Raw genomic sequence first — 20,779 nt, 5'->3', positions numbered from 1 at the left:
GGGGCTAGGAAGGCACTGGACTGTGCATTAACCTGAAGGAGCTTGTTGCCAGTCTGAATGGGAGCCGGACGCGTTAGCGGTATCGTGTGGAGAGGGGGCACCAGGATTGTGGATACTGCAGCACAGCCGCCATGCCGAAGGGGCCGATTGGCAAGCCGAGACACACCCATGCAAACACCACAGTCTACAATGACCCACTTCAGCTACACCTGCTTTTCCCTAATCAGTCATTCAAGATTCCTATTTTCTGCAGCAAACACGCTCACCCACACACACTGAATACAGCAGGTGCAGGCTGACTCAGCGCAGTACCTGGGGGGTTACAGTGGAGAGGGAGGGGCACTGAGAGATGCTTTGAGCTACTTGCAGAGCCTCTAGCCTCAGGGCTGCAAGCACCAGCTCCTCCTTGGCCGCACACAGGGGAGGGCCAAATATCAGAGGGGGAGGGATTGGCGGGGTAAGGGAGGAGGGTTGAAGAGAGCAAAGGGAAACATACAAAGACTTGAATTGAGAGCACACATTTGCTGCCGTCTGCATTTTACCAATCATTAATCTACTTCACCCAGCAAGCCAAAAACTGCAAGTACAGGGAGGAGGAAACATAAAAAGATGAAAGGGATGAAGTACGTTGACACAATGGGAACGATGTGGAAACAAAAACACACACAGTCACATTTCCTCTCAAGAGCCAGGACCTTCGAGGTTCGTCGAGGTGGGGCAACACACCTGTAGTTTTTGGGCGAATGCGGTTGGGTTGGTCTCGGCCAGGTCAGGCTCCAGGTACTGCAGGGGGTCCTCACACTCTGACAGCCTGTCTAACAACAGGGGCATGGCCTGGGCTGGAGCAGGAGCCACCACGGGGCCCTTGCCAGAGGGCTACAGGGGCACCAGGAGGAGTGGGCAGAGGAATGAGGGGTAAGGAAGGGGAAGGGGGATGGGACGGGACGGGACAGCAAAGCAAGCGCTGAGTGTTTGAGTGGCAGCTTATTTCCTGAACCAAAGCTGGGAAAAAGTGTGTGAAGGGGCTGATTTTTGGAGAATCACTATGACTCGAGTCCTGGCATAAAGTCTCTGGATTAAGGTGCTCGATTTTGATTAGACAACAACATGGAGTAAGGTGCAACTAAATAAAAACATGACATACAGGTGCATCTCAATAAAATGGAATATAAATTAGAAGATTCTATTTTACGATTGCAGCTTACCCCTAATGAAAACTACAAAATAAAAATAGTAAAGTAAGCAACATAAGCAAATTTCTAAAGAGCCAGGCTGTCAATAGAATGCTGTATCTAAGAATTTTAATAGAAAGTTTAGTCGAAGGGCAAAATGACAGAAATGGGCACAAGCCACAACAATAACCTATGAGATCCAATCAAAAACACAAATGTTAGTCTACTAAAAAGTATGTCCATGTTCATACGGCATATACTCAACACTCAAAATAATCCAATCCAGATTACATAAAATCTCCTTTAATCTGAACAGAGGAGAACTGAGCAGCAGTCCAAGTAAGTCACATACAGATACCTTAGTTTCAGAAGTACAGTTGTAACCTACATCCAGGACTTTTTTCTTCCACTAAACTTTTTTAATGAAAATATTTGACAGCACTCTGAACATCAAGCTTTAAAAAAATTGTGGTTTACTCTCTTTGTGGAGGGTTTCAAAGTTAACTTTTCCATGTAAGTTACTGAAATAAATTCCCCTTTTATTACAGAATCTACTGAGATGCATCTGTAATTCCCATACATGATGATGAGTACACAGATAAATGAAAGCCAGTTTATTCTGACTTTCATTCTGGCAATGTGATCAATGCCAGCTGTTTACCAAGAACCCTGGTCTCACCTGCTCGTCCCTCTCTATGCTCTGTGTCCGGCTGAGGACCTCACTCTCTCTCTTCCTGCCCTTATCTCCAGCGGAACCATCGGGACCGGGCCGCGGGCTCAACACCGGCGTCTTCATGCCTGCAGATATCTGGGCTTCCATTTCCTCAAAACTCCTGTGCAGAAGGACAACAATCTGAGGTCTGAGTAAAAGTGTCAAGGAGCGTACGAGACGTCTATGTAAAATAGACAGAAGAGATAATTAATATTTTATGTTAACAAATACCTTAAAATGAAAGTATCTTATCAAAGTAGCATCATTTCGAACAAAAAAAATCAGATAACTCCAAGCTTTGGGGGAGAAAAAAACTTATAGCACCTATAAAATAAAGAAAACTGCAGTATTAAACCATGCTGAGTTATACTTTACTTTTCTAAAGAGTATTGAGGAAATGTTTTTACCACTGAAATAATAATAATAACTAGAAAATTCCTGAAGAAATTTAACCGGGGCCTGCCAAAGTGTGCCCGTCGATTTTGACCCAGCGTTCTGATGCTAAACATTAGCATCCATGCTAAAGAAAGCTGCAATGTCATCAATACAATGTGGAGAGTCACAAGCATGACTGACTGCATTCAGTATACTAAATATGGGTAATAAGTAAGGGAAATAGCTAATACCTCATGCAAGGTAAAAGGCTAATGCTAATGCTCTGCCTTGCTCCGCAAGGCAGAGCCCTAACCTGAGTGGAAAAGATCATGCAGGATAATCTTATTGCACTGCCTATGGCAGTGCACTGGTGGGGAACAGAGAAATGCTAATGTTTGTGCTAATGCTAATGCACTGTCTTGCTGCGCAAGACAGTGCCCTAACTTGAGAGGAAAAGATAATGCAAGCTAATATCATTGCAGCGCCTGCGGCGCTGCATTAGCCACGGCCGAATCTTAAGTCTTTTATTTTCAAATCTTCAGAATGTTTAATTTTAAATGGTCAATGTAATCCCATGTATAACAGTGATTTGGTTAAATCAGACATATAATGGTCAAAAGAGCACTTATTTAATATAAAAATTCTCAAGGCTTTTATTTTGAAATTCTTTAAAGCTTAATTTAAAATTTCCACACTAATTCCATGTGTAACAATGGTTGGTTAAAAATAGTTATAAAAGGCCCAAAACACAAGCAGTTCTAAAGTCCAACTTTTTTCTCTGAGTTCTGCCATAGTTAGAACTACAGTGATGCGTTTTTTGTAGTCCTAATCAGCTGGCCCCTTTGTGTTCCGTTGCCATGGTAATGGATCCTCTGCCAGCTGTGAGTCAGACAGGGGGAGACATAATTCTATCAGTTTGAGGCAGCCATTTTCCCTAAAATAGGCATGAGCCAGAAAGGAATCTTAAGGCTTTTATTTTGAAATTTTCATTGAGATTAATTTTAAATGGCCAATCTCATCCCATGTTTAACACTGATTGGGTTAAATCAGTTATATAGTGGTCAAAAGAGCAATTACTTGATGAAAAAATTGTCAAGGCTTTTATTTTGAAATTTACATTAAGCTTAATTTTAATGGTAACACTAATCCTATGTGTAACTATGGAGTTTTGAAATCAGTTCTAAAATTCCCAAAAACCAAGTACTTGTCATGGCCAGCTGATTACTCATCAGTAGTAACTGACAGTTCCACCATGTTGTAGTTCTGACAATCAGCTCAGACCTCTTTTGTAGGCACTGAGTGTTCCACCATGTTGTAGTTCTAACCTTCAGGAATTGTAGTTCTAAAGAGCAGCTCAGTCCTACTCAGTAGTAACTGACAGTTCCACCATGTTGTAGTTTTTATATTCACCTATGACCTCTTCTGTAGGCACTGAGTGTTCCGCCATGTTGTAGTTCTAACCTTCAGGAATTGTAGTTCTAAAGAGGAGGTCAACTGTCATGTCAGTGTGACACACAAGGAGAGACTTAATTCTAAGTGCTTGAAGAAGTTAGTTTTTCTGACAGGCCTGAGAGAAATATTCAAGGCTTTATTTCGAAATTTTTATTAAGCTTAATTTAAAATTGCCAAGCTAATCTTGTCTGTAACAATGGTTGCTTACAATCAGTTATAAAAGTCCAAACACAATGTAATTCTAAAGGCCAGCTCATTCCTCCTCAGCAGTAACTGACAGTTCCGCCATGTTGTAGTTCTGACAATCAGCTCTGACCTCTTTTGTAGGCACTGAGTGTTCCGCCATGTTGTAGTTCTAACCTTCAGGAATTGTAGTTCTAAAGAGGTCAACTGTCATGTCAGTGTGACACACAAGGACAGACTTAATTCTAAATGCTTGAAGAAGTTAGTTTTTCTGACAGGCCTGAGAGAAATATTCAAGGTTTTATTTTTAAATTTTCATTTTAATTTTAAATGTCCAAAATAATCCAAAGTTTAACAGTGGTTCTGTTAAAAAAGTCACATAATGCCCAAGAGAGCAATTACGTGATATAAATCTCAGGGCTTTTATTTTGAAATTTTCATTAAGCTTAATTTAAAATGTCCACACACATACTGTGTGTAACAATGGTTGCTTAAAATCAGTGATAAAAAGCCCAAACATAATGTAATTCTAAAGGCCAGCTCATTCCTCCTCAGTAATAACTGACAGTTCCGCCATATTGTAGTTCTGACAATCAGCTCTGACTCTTTTGTAGGCACTGAGTGTTCCGCCATGTTGTAGTTCTAACCTTCAGGAATTGTAGTTCTAAAGAGGTCAACAGTCATGTGTGTGAGGCAGAGACAGATTTCTATCTTTGTGAGACAGCTCAGTCAGTTATAATGGAAAAAGCAGCCCGAACAGCTCCTTGCCGTTCGGAACCGTGCTACGTATCGGAAAATCGTTTGAAGCATATGAGAGAGCTATTTTTTGTCTCCGATAGTCCTGCAAATCATATCTGTAGCTCATTCACAGTAATTACAGCGATGAGATAAAAATGGTGTGCGCTGAGGTCTGAAATTTTCCAGAAAAGTATGAAAATATATGGTGTAGAGCGTCAGTTAGGCTGGAACTTGATTTTGCTCTAAAGCACCTTGACAGAAAACCGTAAGCCCTAGAAAAATTTTGAAAACATTTTACCGGAGCAGACATTCGTATCGATGTCATGTCTGAGTTTCATACCGGTAGCACGATATTTGTGGGCGTGGCGGCGATTTCAAAATTTATTTGGGGTCAGAAATCCACTTCATTTTTCACTCTAGCGGAGCGGCAGTTGGTGGCAGTTATGCTCTGCGTTTCGGCAGTTGGAAATTTCGCTCGTTTTTCGCTTTTTATGTCGCCGTCGTAACGCCAATTCCCCATAAAAGTAATAGCTCCCATGCCGGGATCGAGCCGCACGTTTTGATACCACTTTTGTGGGTGGGCTCGCAGCGGTGCGAGCCGCATTCCGGTCTACGGAAGAAAAATAAAGAACTATAACTAGAAAAATTCCTGAAGAAATTTAACCGGGGCCTGCCAAAGTGTGCCCGTCGGTTTGGACCCAGCGTTCTGATGCTAAACATTAGCATCCATGCTAAGCTTTGCTAAAAATGACAAAGTATCATGTGGAGAATCACAAGCATGTTCACTAACCTGAACTTGCACCATTCAGTATGTTAAATTAAGTGTATAAGCTAAAATTAGCAAAAATGCTAATGTTAGAATGAATACTGTCAGTAGCATGTGGACAATCACGAGCATGTTCTCTGTAATTTACTTACTCCATTCACCATACCAAATATCGCTAATAAGTCAGAAATAGCTAATACCTCATTTAAGGTAAAAGGCTAATGCTAATGCTCTGCCTTGCTGAGCAAGGCAGAGCCCTAACCTGACTAAAAAAAGATCAAGCAAGCTAATATCATTGCAGCGCCTGCGGCGCTGCATTAGCCACAAACGAATCTTAAGGCTTTTATTTTGAAATTTTCATTGAGATTAATTTTAAATGGCCAATCTCATCCCATGTTTAACACTGATTGGTTTAAATCAGTTATATAGTGGTCAAAAGAGCAATTACTTGATGGAAAAATTGTCAAGGCTTTTATTTTGAAATTTACATTAAGCTTAATTTTAATGGTAACAGTAATCGCATGTGTAACTATGGAGTTTTGAAATCAGTTCTAAAATTCCCAAAAAACAAGTACTTGTCATGGCCAGCTGATTACTAATCAGTAGTAACTGACAGTTCCGCCATGTTGTAGTTCTGACAATCAGCTCTGACCTCTTTTGTAGGCACTGAGTGTTCCGCCATGTTATAGTTCTAACCTTCAGGAATTGTAGTTCTAAAGAAGAGGTCAACTGTCATGTCAGTGTGACACACAAGGAGAGACTTAATTCTAAGTGCTTGAAGAAGTTAGTTTTTCTGACAGGCCTGAGAGAAATATTCAAGGTTTTATTTTGAAATTTTCATTCAGCTTAATTTAAAATTTCCACACAAATACTGTGTGTAACAATGGTTGGTTAAAATCAGTGATAAAAAGCCCAAACACAATGTAATTCTAAAGGCCAGCTCATTCCTCCTCAGTAGTAACTGACAGTTCCGCCATGTTGTAGTTCTGACAATCAGCTCTGACCTCTTTTGTAGGCACTGAGTGTTCCGCCATGTTGTAGTTCTAACCTTCAGAAATTGTAGTTCTAAAGAGGAGGTCAACTGTCATGTCAGTGTGACACAAGGAGAGGCTTAATTCTAAATGCTTGAAGAAGTTAGTTTTTCTGACAGGCCTGAGAGAAATATTCAAGGTTTTATTTTGAAATTTTCATTAAGCTTCATTTTAAATGTCCAAAATAATCCAAAGTTTAACAGTGGTTTTGTTAAAAAAGTCACATAATGCCCAAGAGCAATTACGTGATATAAAAGAATCTCAGGGCTTTTATTTTGAAATTTTCATTAAGCTTAATTTAAAATTGCCACACTAAACCTTTGTGTAACAATGGTTGCTTAAAATCAGTTATAAAAGCCCAAACACAATGTAATTCTAAAGGCCAGCTCAGTCCTCCTCAGTAGTAACTGACAGTTCCACCATGTTGTAGTTCTGACAATCAGCTCTGACCTCTTTTGTAGGCACTGAGTGTTCCGCCATGTTGTAGTTCTAACCTTCAGGAATTGTAGTTCTAAAGAGGTCAACTGTCATGTGTGTGAGGCAGAGACAGATTGCTATCTTTGTGAGACAGCTCAGTCAGTTATAATGGAAAAAGCAGCCCGAACAACTCCTTGCCGTTCGGAAACCGTGATACGTATCGGAAAACCGTTTGAAGCATATGAGAGAGCTATTTTTTGTCTCCGATAGTCCTGCAAATCATATCTGTAGCTCATTCATAGTAATTACAGTGATGAGAGAAAAATGTTGTGCGCTGAGGTCTGAAATTTTCCAGAAAAGTATGAAAATATATGGTGGAGAGCGTCAGTTAGGCTGGAACTTGATTTTGCTCTAAAGCACCTTGACAGAAAACCGTAAGGCCGAGAAAAATTTTGAAAACATTTTACCGGAGCAAACATTCGTATCGATGTCATGTCTGAGTTTCATACCGATAGCACGATATTTGTGGGCGTGACAACGATTTCAAAATTTATTTGGGGTCAGAATCGCACTGCTTCCCACACTCTAACGAAACGTCAGTTACACTCTAGGTTTTGGCAGTTGAGCTTTTCGGTTCGGCAGTTTGGAAATTTTGCTCGTTTTTTGCTTTTTACGTCGCCGTCGTAACGCCGATTCCCCATAAAAGTAATAGCTCCAATGCCGGGAACGAGCCGCTCGTTTTGATACCACTTTTGTGGGTGGGCTCGCAGCGGTGCGAGCCGCATTCCGGTCTACGGAAGAATAATATTAACTAGAAAATTCCTGAAGAAATTTAACCGGGGCCTGCCAAAGTGTGCCCGTTGATTTGGACCCAGTGTTCTGATGCTAAACATTAGCATCCATGCTAAAGAAAGCTGCAATGTCATCAATACATGTGGAGTCACAAGCATGACTTACTGCATTCAGTATAGTAGATATGGGTAATAAGTAAGGGAAATAGCTAATGCAAGGTAAAAGGCTAATGCTAATGCTCTGCCTTGCTGCGCAAGGCAGAGCCCTAACCTGAATGGAAAAAGATCATGCAGGATAATCTTATGCACTGCCTACAGCAGTGCACTGGTGGGGAACAGAGAAATGCTAATATTTTGTGCTAATGCTAATGCACTGTCTTGCTGCGCAAGACAGTGCCCTAACTTGAGAGGAAAAGATAATGCAAGCTAATATCATTGCAGCGCCTGTGGCGCTGCATTAGCCAGGCCGTATCTTAAGGCTTTTATTTTGAAATGTTCAGAATGTTTCATTTTAAATGGTCAATGTAATCCCATGTATAACAGTGATTTGGTTAAATCAGACATATAATGGTCAAAGAGCACTTATTTATTGTAAAAATTGTCCAGTCTTTTATTTTGAAATTTTTTAAAAGTTAATTTAAATTTTCACACTAATTTCCATGTGTAACAATGGTTGGTTAAAAATAGTTATAAAAGGCCCAAAACACAAGCAGTTCTAAGTCAGCTTTGTTCTCTGAGTTCTGCATAGTTAGAACTACAGTGATGCTTTTTGTAGTCCTAATCAGCTGCCCCTTTGTGTTCCGTTGCATGGTAATGGATTCTCTGCCAGCTGTGAGTCAGACAGGGGGAGACTTAATTCTATCAGTTTGAGGCAGCCATTTTCCCTAAAATATGCATGAGCCAGAAAGGGATCTTTAAGGCTTTTATTTTGAAATTTTCATTGAGATTAATTTTAAATGGCCAATCTCATCCCATGTTTAACACTGATTGGGTTAAATCAGTTATATAGTGGTCAAAAGAGCAATTACTTGATGGAAAAAATTGTCAAGGCTTTTATTTTGAAATTTACATTAAGCTTAATTTTAATGTAACACTGATCCCATGTTGTAACTATGGAGTTTTGAAATCAGTTCTAAAATTCCCAAAACCAAGTACTTGTCATGGCCAGCTGATTACTCCTCAGTAGTAACTGACAGTTCCGCCATGTTGTAGTTCTGACAATCAGCTCTGACCTCTTTTGTAGGCACTGAGTGTTCCGCCATGTTGTAGTTCTAACCTTCAGGAATTGTAGTTCTAAAGAGCAGCTCAGTCCCCCTCAGTAGTAACTGACAGTTCCACCATGTTGAAGTTTTTATATTCACCTATGACCTCTTCTGTAGGCACTGAGTGTTCCGCCATGTTGTAGTTCTAACCTTCAGGAATTGTAGTTCTAAAGAAGAGGTCAACTGTCATGTCAGTGTGACACATGGAGAGACTTAATTATAAATGCTTGAAGAAGTTAGTTTTTCTGACAGGCCTGAGAGAAATATTTCAGGTTTTATTTTGAAATTTTCATTCAGCTTAATTTAAAGTTTCCACACAATACTGTGTGTAACAATGGTTGCTTAAAATCAGTTTATAAAAAGCCCAAACACAATGTAATTCTAAAGGCCAGCTCATTCCTCCTCAGCAGTAACTGACAGTTCCACCATGTTGTAGTTTTTATATTCTCCTCTGACCTCTTCTGTAGGCACTGAGTGTTCGCCATGTTGTAGTTTCTAACGTTCAGGAGTTGTAGTTCTAAAGAACAGCTCAGTCCTCCTCAGCAGTAACTGACAGTTCCGCCATGTTGTAGTTCTGACATTCAGCTCTGACTCTTTTGTAGGCACTGAGTGTTCCGCCATGTTGTAGTTCTAACCTTCAGGAATTGTAGTTCTAAAGAGGTCAACTGTCATGTGTGTGAGGCAGAGACAGATTTCTATCTTTGTGAGACAGCTCGTCAGTTTATAATGGAAAAAGCAGCCCGAACAACTCCTTGCCGTTCGAAAACCGTGATACGTATCGGAAAACCGTTTGAAGCATATGAGAGAGCTATTTTTTGTCTCCGATAGTCCTGCAAAATCATATCTGTAGCTCATTCATAGTAATTACAGCGATGAGAGAAAATGGTGTGCGCTGAGGTCTGAAATTTTCCAGAAAAGTATGAAAATATATGGTGGAGAGCGTCAGTTAGGCTGGAACTTGATTTTGCTCTAAAGCACCTTGACAGTAAACCGTTACCCCTAGAAAAATTTTGAAAACATTTTACCGGAGCAAACATTCGTATCTATGTCATGACCGAGTTTGAGACCGATTGCACGATATTTGTGGGCGTGGCGGCGATTTCAAAATTTATTGGGGTCAGAATCCACTTCATTTTCACTCTAGCGGAGCGGCAGTTGGTGCAGTTATGCTCTGCGTTTCGGCAGTTGGAAATTTCGCTCGTTTTTAGCTTTTACGTCGCCGTCATAACGCCGATTCCCCATAAAAGTAATAGCTCCCAATGCCGGGAACAAGCCGCACGTTTTGATACCACTTTTGTGGGTGGGCTCGCAGCGGTGCGAGCCGCATTCCGGTCTACGGAAGAATAAGTTATAACTAGAAAATTCCTGAAGAAATTTAACCGGGGCCTGCCAAAGTGTGCCCGTCGATTTTGACCCAGCGTTCTGATGCTAAACATTAGCATCCATGCTAAAGAAAGCTGCAATGTCATCAATACAACGTGGAGAGTCACAAGCATGTATAGTAAATATGGTAATAAGTAAGGGAAATAGCTAATACCCTCATGCAGGTAAAAGGCTAATGCTAATGCTCTGCCTTGCTGCGCAAGACAGAGCCCTAACCTGAGTGGAAAGGATCATGCAGGATAGTCTTATTGCACTGCTACGGCAGTGCACTGGTGGGAAACAGAGAAATGCTAATGTTTGTGTTAATGCTAATGCACTGTCTTGCTGTGCAAGACAGTGTCCTGACTTGAGAGGAAAAGATAATGCAAGCTAATATCATTGCAGCGCCTGCGGCGCTGCATTAGCCACGGCCGAATCTTAAGGCTTTTATTTTGAAATGTTCAGAATGTTTTATTTTAAATGGTCAATGTAATCCCATGTATAACAGTGTTTTGGTTAAATCAGACATATAATGGTCAAAAGAGCACTTATTTAATCTAAAAATTCTCAAGGCTTTTATTTTGAAATGTTTTTAAAGTTAATTTAAAATTTCCACACTAATTCCATGTGTAACAATGGTTGGTTAAAAATAGTTATAAAAGGCCCAAAACAAGCAGCTCTAAGTCCAGCTTTTTTTTCTGAGTTCTGCCATAGTTAGAACTACAGTGATGCGTTTTTGTAGTCCTAATCAGCTGGCCCCTTTGTGTTCCGTTGCCATGTAATGGATCCTCTGCCAGCTGTGAGTCAGACAGGGGAGACTTAATTCTATCAGTTTGAGGCAGCCATTTTGCCTAAAATATGCATGAGCCAGAAAGGAATCTTAAGGCTTTTATTTTGAAATTTTCATTGAGATTATTTTAAATGGCCAATCTCATCCCTATTTAACACTGATTGGTTAAATCAGTTATATAGTGGTCAAAAGAGCAATTACTTGATGGAAAAATTGTCAAGGCTTTTATTTTGAATTTACATTAAGCTTAATTTTAATGGTAACACTAATCCAATGTGTAACTATGGAGTTTTGAAATCAGTTCTAAAATTCCCAAAAACCAAGTACTTGTCATGGCCAGCTGATTACTCATCAGTAGTAACTGACAGTTCCACCATGTTGTAGTTCTGCCAATCAGCTCTGACCTCTTTTGTAGGCACTGAGTGTTCCGCCATGTTGTAGTTCTAACTGCAGTCATTGTAGTTCTAAAGAGCAGCTCAGTCCCCTCAGTAGTAACTGACAGTTCCACATGTTGTAGTTTTTATATTCACCTATGACCTCTTCTGTAGGCATGAGTGTTCCGCCATGTTGTAGTTCTAACCTTCAGGAATTGTAGTTCTAAAGAAGAGGTCAACTGTCATGTCAGTGTGACACACAAGGAGAGACTTAATTATAAATGCTTGAAGAAGTTAGTTTTCTGACAGGCCTGAGAGAAATATTCAAGGTTTTATTTTGAAATTTTCATTCAGCTTAATTTAAAGTTTCCACACAAATACTGTGTGTAACAATGGTTGCTTAAAATCAGTTATAAAAAGCCCAAACACAATGTAATTCTAAAGGCCAGCTCATTCCTCCTCAGCAGTAACTGACAGTTCTGCCATGTTGTAGTTCTGATAATCAGCTCTGACCTCTTTTGTAGTCACTGACAGTTCCACCATGGTGTGTTTTTATATTCACCTATGACCTCTTCTGTAGGCACTGAGTGTTCCGCCATGTTGTAGTTCTAACCTTCAGGAATTGTAGTTCTAAAGAGCAGTCAACTGTCATGTCAGTGTGACACACAAGGAGAGGCTTAATTCTAAGTGCTTGAAGAGTTAGTTTTTCTGACAGGCCTGAGAGAAATATTCAAGGTTTTATTTTGAAATTTTCATTAAGCTTCATTTAAATGTCCAAAATATCCAAAGTTTAACAGTGGTTTTGTTAAAAAGTCACATAATGCCCAAGAGAGCAATTACCTGATATAAAAGAATCTCAAGGCTTTTATTTTTGAAATTTTCATTAAGCTTAATTTAAAATTGCCACACTAATCCTGTGTGTAACAATGGTTGCTTAAAATCAGTTATAAAAGCCCAAACACAATGTAATTCTAAAGGCCAGCTCATTCCTCCTCAGTAGTAACTGACAGTTCCGCCATGTTGTAGTTCTGACAATCAGCTCTGACCTCTTTTGTAGGCACTGAGTGTTCCGCCATGTTGTAGTTCTAACCTTCAGAATTGTAGTTCTAAAGAGGTCAACAGTCATGTGTGTGAGGCTGAGACAGATTTCTATCTTGTGAGACAGCTCAGTCAGTTATAATGGAAAAGCAGCCCGAACAACTCCTTGCCGTTCGGGAACCATGATACGTATCGGAAAACCGTTTGAAGCGTATGAGAGAGCTATTTTTTGTCTCCTATAGTCCTGCAAATCAAATCTGTAGCTCATTCACAGTAATTGCAGCGATGATATAAAATGGTGTGCACTGAGGTCTGAAATTTTCCAGAAAAGTATGAAAATATATGGTGGAGAGCGTCAGTTAGGCTGGAACTTGATTTTGCTCTAAAGCACCTTGACAGAAAACCGTAAGCCTAGAAAAATTTTGAAAACATTTTACCGGAGCAGACATTCGTATCTATGTCATGACCGAGTTTCATACCGATAGCACATATTTATGGGCGTGGCGGCGATTTCAAAATTTATTTGGGTCAGAAATCCACTTCATTTTTCACTCTAGCGGAGCGGCAGTTGGTGGCAGTTTGCTCTGCGTTTCGGCAGTTGGAAATTTCGCTCGTTTTTCACTTTTTACGTCGCCGTCGTAACGCCGATTCCCCATAAAGTAATAGCTCCAATGCCGGAACAAGCCGCACGTTTTGATACCACTTTTGTGGGTGGCTCGCAGCGGTGCGACCCGCATTCCGGTCTACGGAAGAATAAGTTATAATAATAATAATAAAGAGACATTCTATTGGGTGAAGATTAATAGGTGCCTGCCATGCAATGCATGGAGGCAGTGACTGACTTGCTTCGCAAGTCAGTCACTGCTCTCCTTATGCATTGCTATGGGCAGGCCCCAACTAGAAAATTCCTGAAGAAATTTAACCGGGGCCTGCCAAAGTGTGCCCGTCGATTTTGACCCAGCGTTCTGATGCTAAACATTAGCATCCATGCTAAAGAAAGCTGCAATGTCATCAATACAATGTGGAGAGTCACAAGCATGTATAGTAAATATGGGTAATAAGTAAGGGAAATAGCTAATACCTCATGCAAGGTAAAAGGCGAATGCTAATGCTCTGCCTTGCTGTGCAAGGCAGAGCCCTAACCTGAGTGTAAAGGATCATGCAGGATAATCTTATTGCACTGCCTACGGAAGTGCACTGGTGGGAAACAGAGAAAAGCTAATTAGCTAATGCTAATGCAGTGTCTTGCTGTGCAAGACAGTGTCCTAACTTGAGAGGAAAAGATAATGCAAGCTAATATCATTGCAGCGCCTGCGGCGCTGCATTAGCCACGGCCCGAATCTTAAGGCTTTTTTTTTGAAATGTTCAGAATGTTTCATTTTAAATAGTCAATGTTATCCCATGTATAACAGTGATTTGGTTAAATCAGACATATAATGGTCAAAAGAGCACTTATTTAATCTAAAAATTCTCAAGGCTTTTATTTTGAATTTTTTTTAAAGCTTAATTTAAAATTTCCACACTAATTCCATGTGTAACAATGGTTGGTTAAAAATAGTTATAAAAGGCCCAAAACACAAGCAGCTCTAAAGTCCAGCTTTTTTCTCTGAGTTCTGCCATAGTTAGAACTACAGTGATGCGTTTTTGTAGTCCTAATCAGCTGGCCCCTTTGTGTTCCGTTGCCATGGTAATGGATCCTCTGCCAGCTGTGAGTCAGACAGGGGGAGACTTAATTCTATCAGTTTGAGGCAGCCATTTTCCCTAAAATAGCATGAGCCAGAAAGGAATCTTAAGGCTTTTATTTTGAAATTTTCATTGAGATTAATTTTAAATGGCCAATCTCATCCCATGTTTAACACTGATTGGTTAAATCAGTTATATAGTGGTCAAAAGAGCAATTACTTGATGGAAAAATTGTCAAGGCTTTTTTTTGAAATTTACATTAAGCTTAATTTTAATGGTAACACTAATCCCATGTGTAACTATGGAGTTTGAAATCAGTTCTAAAATTCCCAAAAACCAAGTACTTGTCATGGCCAGCTGATTACTCATCAGTAGTAACTGACAGTTCTGCCATGTTGTAGTTCTGACATCAGCTATGACCTCTTCTGTAGGCACTGAGTGTTCCGCCATGTTGTAGTTCTAACCTGCAGTCATTGTAGTTCTAAAGAGCAGCTCAGTCCCCCTCAGTAGTAACTGACAGTTCCACCATGTTGTAGTTTTTATATTCACCTATGCCTCTTTTGTAGGCACTGTGTTCCGCCATGTTGTAGTTCTAAAGTTCAGAAATTGTAGTTCTAAAGAGCAGCTCAGTCCCCTCAGTAGTAACTGACAATTCCACTATGTTGTAGTTTTTTATATTCACCTATGACCTATTCTGTAGGCAGTGAGTGTTCCGCCATGTTGTAGTTCTAACGTTCAGAAATTGTAGTTCTAAGAGCAGCTCATTCCTCCTCAGTAGTAACTGACAGTTCCACTATGTTGTAGTTTTTATATTCACCTATGACCTCTTCTGTAGGCACTGAGTGTTCTGCATGTTGTAGTTCTACCCTTCAGGAATTGTAGTTCTAAAGAAGAGGTCAACTGTCATGTCAGTGTGACACACAAGGAGAGACTTAATTCTAAATGCTTGAAGAAGTTAGTTTTTCTGACAGGCCTGAGAGAAATATTCAAGGTTTTATTTTGAAATTTTCATTAAGCTTAATTTAAAGTTTCCACACAAATACTGTGTGTAATAATGGCTGCTTAAAATAAGTTATAAAAAGCCCAACACAATGTAATTCTAAAGGCCAGCTCATTCCTCCTCAGCAGTAACTGACAGTTCCACCATGTTGTAATTTTTATATTCCCCTATGACCTCTTCTGTAGGCACTGAGTGTTCCGCCATGTTGTAGTTCTAACCTTCAGGAATTGTAGTTCTAAAGAGGAGGTCAACTGTCATGTCAGTGTGACACACAAGGAGACTTAATTCTAATGCTTGAAGAAGTTAGTTTTTCTGACAGGCCTGAGAGAAATATTCAAGGTTTTATTTTGAAATTTTCATTAAGCTTCATTTTAAATGTCCAAAATAATCCAAAGTTTAACAGTGGTTTTGTTAAAAAGTCACATAATGCCCAAGAGAGCAATTACGTGATAAAAAATCTCAGGGCTTTTATTTTGAAATTTTCATTCAGCTTAATTTAAAATTGACACACAAATACTGTGTGTAACAATGGTTGGTTAAAATCAGGATAAAAGCCCAAACACAATGTAATTCTAAAGGCCAGCTCATTCCTCCTCAGCAGTAACTGACAGTTGCGCCATGTTGTAGTTCTGACAATCAGCTCTGACCTCTTTTGTAGGCACTGAGTGTTCCGTGTAGTTCTAACCTGCAGTCATTGTAGTTCTAAAGAGGTCAACTGTCATGTGTGTGAGGCAGAGACAGATTTCTATCTTTTGTGAGACAGCTCAGTCAGTTATAATGGAAAAGCAGCCCGAACAACTCCTTGCCATTCGGAACCGTGATACGTATCGGAAACCGTTTGAAGCATATGAGAGAGCTATTTTTTGTCTCCGATAGTCCTGCAAATTATATCTGTAGCTCATTCATAGTAATTACAGCGATGAGAGAAAAATGGTGTGCGCTGAGGTCTGAAATTTTCCAGAAAAGTATGAAAATATATGGTGGAGAGCGTCAGTTAGGCTGGAACTTGATTTTGCTCTAAAGCACCTTGACAAAAAACCGTAAGCCCTAGAAAATTTTGAAAACATTTTACCGGAGCAGACATTCGTATCTATGTCATGACCGAGTTTGAGACCGATTGCACGATATTTGTGGGCGTGACGGCGATTTCAAAATTATTTGGGGTCAGAAATTCACTTCATTTTTCACTCTAGCGGAGCGGCAGTTGGTGGCAGTTATGCTCTGCGTTTCGGCAGTTGGAAATTTCGCTCGTTTTTCGCTTTTTACGTCGCCGTCGTAACGCCGATTCCCCATAAAGTAATAGCTCCAATGCCGGGAACAAGCCGCACGTTTTGATACCACTTTTGTGGGTGGGCTCGCAGCGGTGCGAGCCGCATTCCGGTCTACGGAAGAATAAGGTATAACTAGAAAATTCCTGAAGAAATTTAACCGGGGCCTGCCAAAGTGTGCCCGTCGATTTTGACCCAGCTTTCTGATGCTAAACATTAGCATCCATGCTAAAGAAAGCTGCAATGTCATCAATACAATGTGGAGAGTCACAAGCATGACTTACTGCATTCAGTACACTAAATATGGGTAATAAGTAAGGGAAATAGCTAATACCTCATGCAAGGTAAAAGGCTAATGCTAATGCTCTGCCTTGCTGCGCAAGGCAGAGCCCTAACCTGAGTGGAAAAGATCATGCAGGATAATCTTATTGCACTGCCTATGGCAGTGCACTGATGGGAAACAGAGAAATGCTAATGTTTGTGCTAATGCTAATGCACTGTCTTGCTGCGCAAGACAGTGCCCTAACTTGAGAGGAAAAGATAATGCAAGCTAATATCATTGCAGCGCCTGCGCGCTGCATTAGCCACGGCCGAATCTTAAGGCTTTTATTTTGAAATGTTCAGAATGTTTAATTTTAAATGGTCAATGTAATCCCATGTATAACAGTGATTTGGTTAAATCAGACATAAAATGGTCAAAAGAGCACTTAAGTGATGGGAAAATTGTCAAGGCTTTTATTTTGAAAATTTTTTAAAGCTTAATTTAAAATTTTCACACTAATTCCATGTGTAACAATGGTTGGTTAAAAAGAGTTATAAAAGGCCCAAACACAAGCAGTTCTAAAGTCCAGCTTTTTCCTCTGAGTTCTGCCATGTTAGAACTACAGTGATGCGTTTTTGTAGTCCTAACCACTGGCCCTGCTGTGTTCCATTGCTATGGTAATGGATCCTCTGCCAGCTGTGAGTCAGACAGGGGGAGACATAATTCTATCAGTTTGTGGCAGCCATTTTGCCTAAAATAGGCATGAGCCAGAAAGTGTCTTAAGGCTTTTATTGGAAATTTTCAGTAAGCTTCATTTTAACTTTCCAAAATAATCTAAAGTGTAACAGTGGTGTATATAAAAAAGTCACATAATCCCCAAGAGAGCAATTCCATAATATAAACGAATGTCAGGGCTTTTATTTTGAAATTTTAATTCAACTTAATTTAAAATTACCACACTAATCCTGTGTGTAACAATGGTTGGATAAAATCAGTTATAAAATGCCCAAAACACAAGTAGTTCTAAAGGCCACAACTTACTCAGAGCTCTGCCATAATAAAACTACAGTGATGCGTATTTGTAGTCCTAACCACTGGCCCTGCTGTGCTCCGTTGCTATGGTAATGGATCCTCTGCATGCTGTGAGTCAGACAGGGGAGACATAATTCTATCAGTTTGAGGCAGCCATTTTCACTAAAATAGGCATGAGCCAGAAAGGAATATTAAGGCTTTTATTTTGAAATTTTCAGTAAGCCTCGTTTAAATGGCCCCAATCTATTCACATGAGTAACAGTGATTGTGTTAAATCAGTTCTAAAATGCTCCAAACAGCAATTGATATAAAAATTGTCAAGGCTTTTATTTTGAAATTTTCATTAAGCTTAATTTCATTAAGATTAATTAAACTTAATTAACACTAATCCCATGTGTAGCAAAGGTTGGTTAAAATCAGTTATAAAATGCCCAAAACACAAGTAGTTCTACAGGCCAGCTCCTTCCTCAGAGCTCTGCCACAGTAAAAACTACAGTGATGCGTTTTTGTAGTTCTAATTAGCTGCTCGGCCCTGCTGTGCTTCGTTGCTATGGTAATTAATCCTCTGCAACTGTCATGTGTGTGAGACAGAAAGAATTCTATCTTTGTGAGACACCCAGTCAGTTTTGACTGAAAAAAGCGGTCCAAACAACTCCTTCCCATTCGAAACCGTGATACGTATCGGAAAACCGTTTGAAGCGTATAAGAGGGCTATCTTTCGTCTCCGATAGTCCCGCTATTCATATCTGTACATCACTCACATTAATAACAGCGACAAGATAAAAATGGTGTGCGCTGAGGTCTGACATTTTTCAGAAATACATGGAAGTGATCCTGGCTGAGCGAGTCGAAATCCTGTCGCATCACTTTGCTCTGAAGCCCCTAGACAGAAAACCATAAGCCCTAGAAAAATTTTGAAAACATTTTACCGGAGCAGGCATGCGTATCTATGTCATGACCGAGTTTGATACCGATAGGGCGATATTTGTGGGCGTGATGGCGATTTCAAATTTATTTGGGGTCAGAATCGCACTGCTTCCCACACTCTAACGAAACGTCAGTTACACTCTAGTTTGGGCAGTTTCTAACTGACAAGAATTTTTTGATGGTTTTTCGCTTTTTACTTTTTTATCGTAACTCCGAATCCCACCAAAAGTAATAGCTCCAATGCCGGAACGAGCCGCACGTTTTGATACCACTTTTGTGGGTGGGCTCGCAGCGGTGCGAGCCGCATTCCGGTCTACGGAAGAAAAATAAAGTTCTATAATAATAATAATAATAAAGAGGCGTTCTATTAGGTGAAGAACAATAGGTGCCTGCCATGCAATGCATGGAGGCAGTGACTGACTTGCTTCGCAAGTCAGTCACTGCTCTCCTTATGCATTGCTATGGGCAGGCCCCAACTAGAAAATTCCTGAAGAAATTTAACCGGGCCTGCCAAAGTGTGCCCGTCGATTTTGACCCAGCGTTCTGATGCTAAAATTAGCATCCATGCTAAAGAAGCTGCAATGTCATCAATACAATGTGGAGAGTCACAAGCATGACTTACTGCATTCAGGAAACTAAATATGGTAATAAGTAAGGGAAATAGCTAATGCAAGGTAAAAGGCTAATGCTAATGCGCTGCCTTGCGCAGCAAGGCAGAGCCCTAACCTTAGTGGAAAGATCATGCAGATCATCTTATTGCACTGCCTATGGCAGTGCACTGGTGGGAACAGAGAATGCTAATGTTTGTGCTAATGCTAATGCACTGTCTTGCTATGCAAGACAGTGCCCTAACTTGAGAGGAAAAGATAATGCAAGCTAATATCATTGCAGCGCCTGCGGCGCTGCATTAGCTACGGCCGAATCTTAAGGCTTTTATTTTAAAATGTTCAGAATGTTTAATTTTAAATGGTCAATGTAATCCCATGTATAACAGTGATTTGGTTAAATCAGACATATAATGGTTAAAAGAGCACTTATTTAATAAAAAATTCTCAAGGCTTTTATTTTGAAATTTTTTTTAAGCTTAATTTAAATTTCCACACTAATTCCATGTGTAACAATGGTTGGTTAAAAATAGTTATAAAGGCCCAAAACACAAGCAGTTCTAAAGTCCAGCTTTTTTCTCTGAGTTCTGCCATAGTTAGAACTACAGTGATGCGCTTTTGTAGTCCTAATCAGCTGGCCCCTTTGTGTTCCGTTGCCATGGTAATGGATCCTCTGCCAGCTGTGAGTCAGACAGGGGGAGACTTAATTCTATCAGTTTGAGGCAGCCATGTTCCCTAAAATAGGCATGAGCCAGAAAGGAATCTTAAGGCTTTTATTTTGAAATTTTCATTGAGATTAATTTTAAATGGCCAATCTCATCCCATGTTTAACACTGATTGGGTTAAATCAGTTATATAGTGATCAAAGAGCAATTACTTGATGGAAAAATTGTCAAGGCTTTTATTTTGAAATTTACATTAAGCTTAATTTTAATGGTAACACTAATCCCATGTGTAACTATGGAGTTTTGAAATCAGTTCTAAAATTTCCAAAAACCAAGTACTTGTCATGGCCAGCTGATTACTCATCGGTAGTAACTGACAGTTCTGCCATGTTGTAGTTCTGACAATCAGCTCAGACCTCTTTTGTAGGCACTGAGTGTTCCGCCATGTTGTAGTTCTAACCTTCAGGAATTGTAGTTCTAAAGAGCAGCTCATTCCTCCTCAGTAGTAACTGACAGTTCCACCATGTTGTAGTTTTTTATATTCACCTATGACCTCTTCTGTAGGCACTGAGTGTTCCGCCATGTTGTAGTTCTAACCTTCAGGAATTGTAGTTCTAAAGAGGTCAACTGTCATGTCAGTGTGACACACAAGGAGCGGCTTAATTCTAAGTGCTTGAAGAAGTTAGTTTTTCTGACAGGCCTAAGAGAAATATTCAAGGCTTTATTTCGAAATTTTTATTAAGCTTAATTTAAAATTGCCAAACTAATCCTGTCTGTAACAGTGGTTGCTTACAATCAGTTATAAAAGTCCAAACACAATGTAATTCTAAAGGCCAGCTCATTCCTCCTCAGTAGTAACTGACAGTTCCGCCAT

General features: G+C 39.9%; 1 protein-coding gene across 8 annotated transcripts in view; it reads right to left on the bottom strand.

Annotated features, from left to right (window-relative positions):
* tacc2 (transforming, acidic coiled-coil containing protein 2) overlaps positions 1 to 20,779 on the bottom strand; it is a 176,072-nt gene that overhangs the window by 9,448 nt on the left and 145,845 nt on the right. For 4 of the 8 annotated variants that reach the window (XM_055029382.1, XM_055029384.1, XM_055029383.1 and 1 more), the window contains 3 exons: positions 1,852 to 2,005; positions 727 to 876; positions 313 to 405 (listed from right to left, as the gene is read on the bottom strand). In XM_055029382.1, coding sequence (XP_054885357.1) covers positions 313 to 405; positions 727 to 876; positions 1,852 to 2,005 — 397 coding nt within the window. The remainder of the gene's footprint in view (positions 1 to 312; positions 406 to 726; positions 877 to 1,851; positions 2,006 to 20,779) is intronic. The other 4 variants (XM_055029388.1, XM_055029389.1, XM_055029386.1 and 1 more) reach the window with 3 other exon arrangements.

The sequence above is a fragment of the Poeciliopsis prolifica genome, unplaced genomic scaffold, assembly GCF_027474105.1.
Source record: "Poeciliopsis prolifica strain line A6 unplaced genomic scaffold, Auburn_PproV2 SCAFFOLD005, whole genome shotgun sequence".
Classification (NCBI taxonomy): Eukaryota; Metazoa; Chordata; class Actinopteri; order Cyprinodontiformes; family Poeciliidae; genus Poeciliopsis; species Poeciliopsis prolifica.
This window is presented reverse-complemented; position numbering and strand designations above follow the sequence as displayed.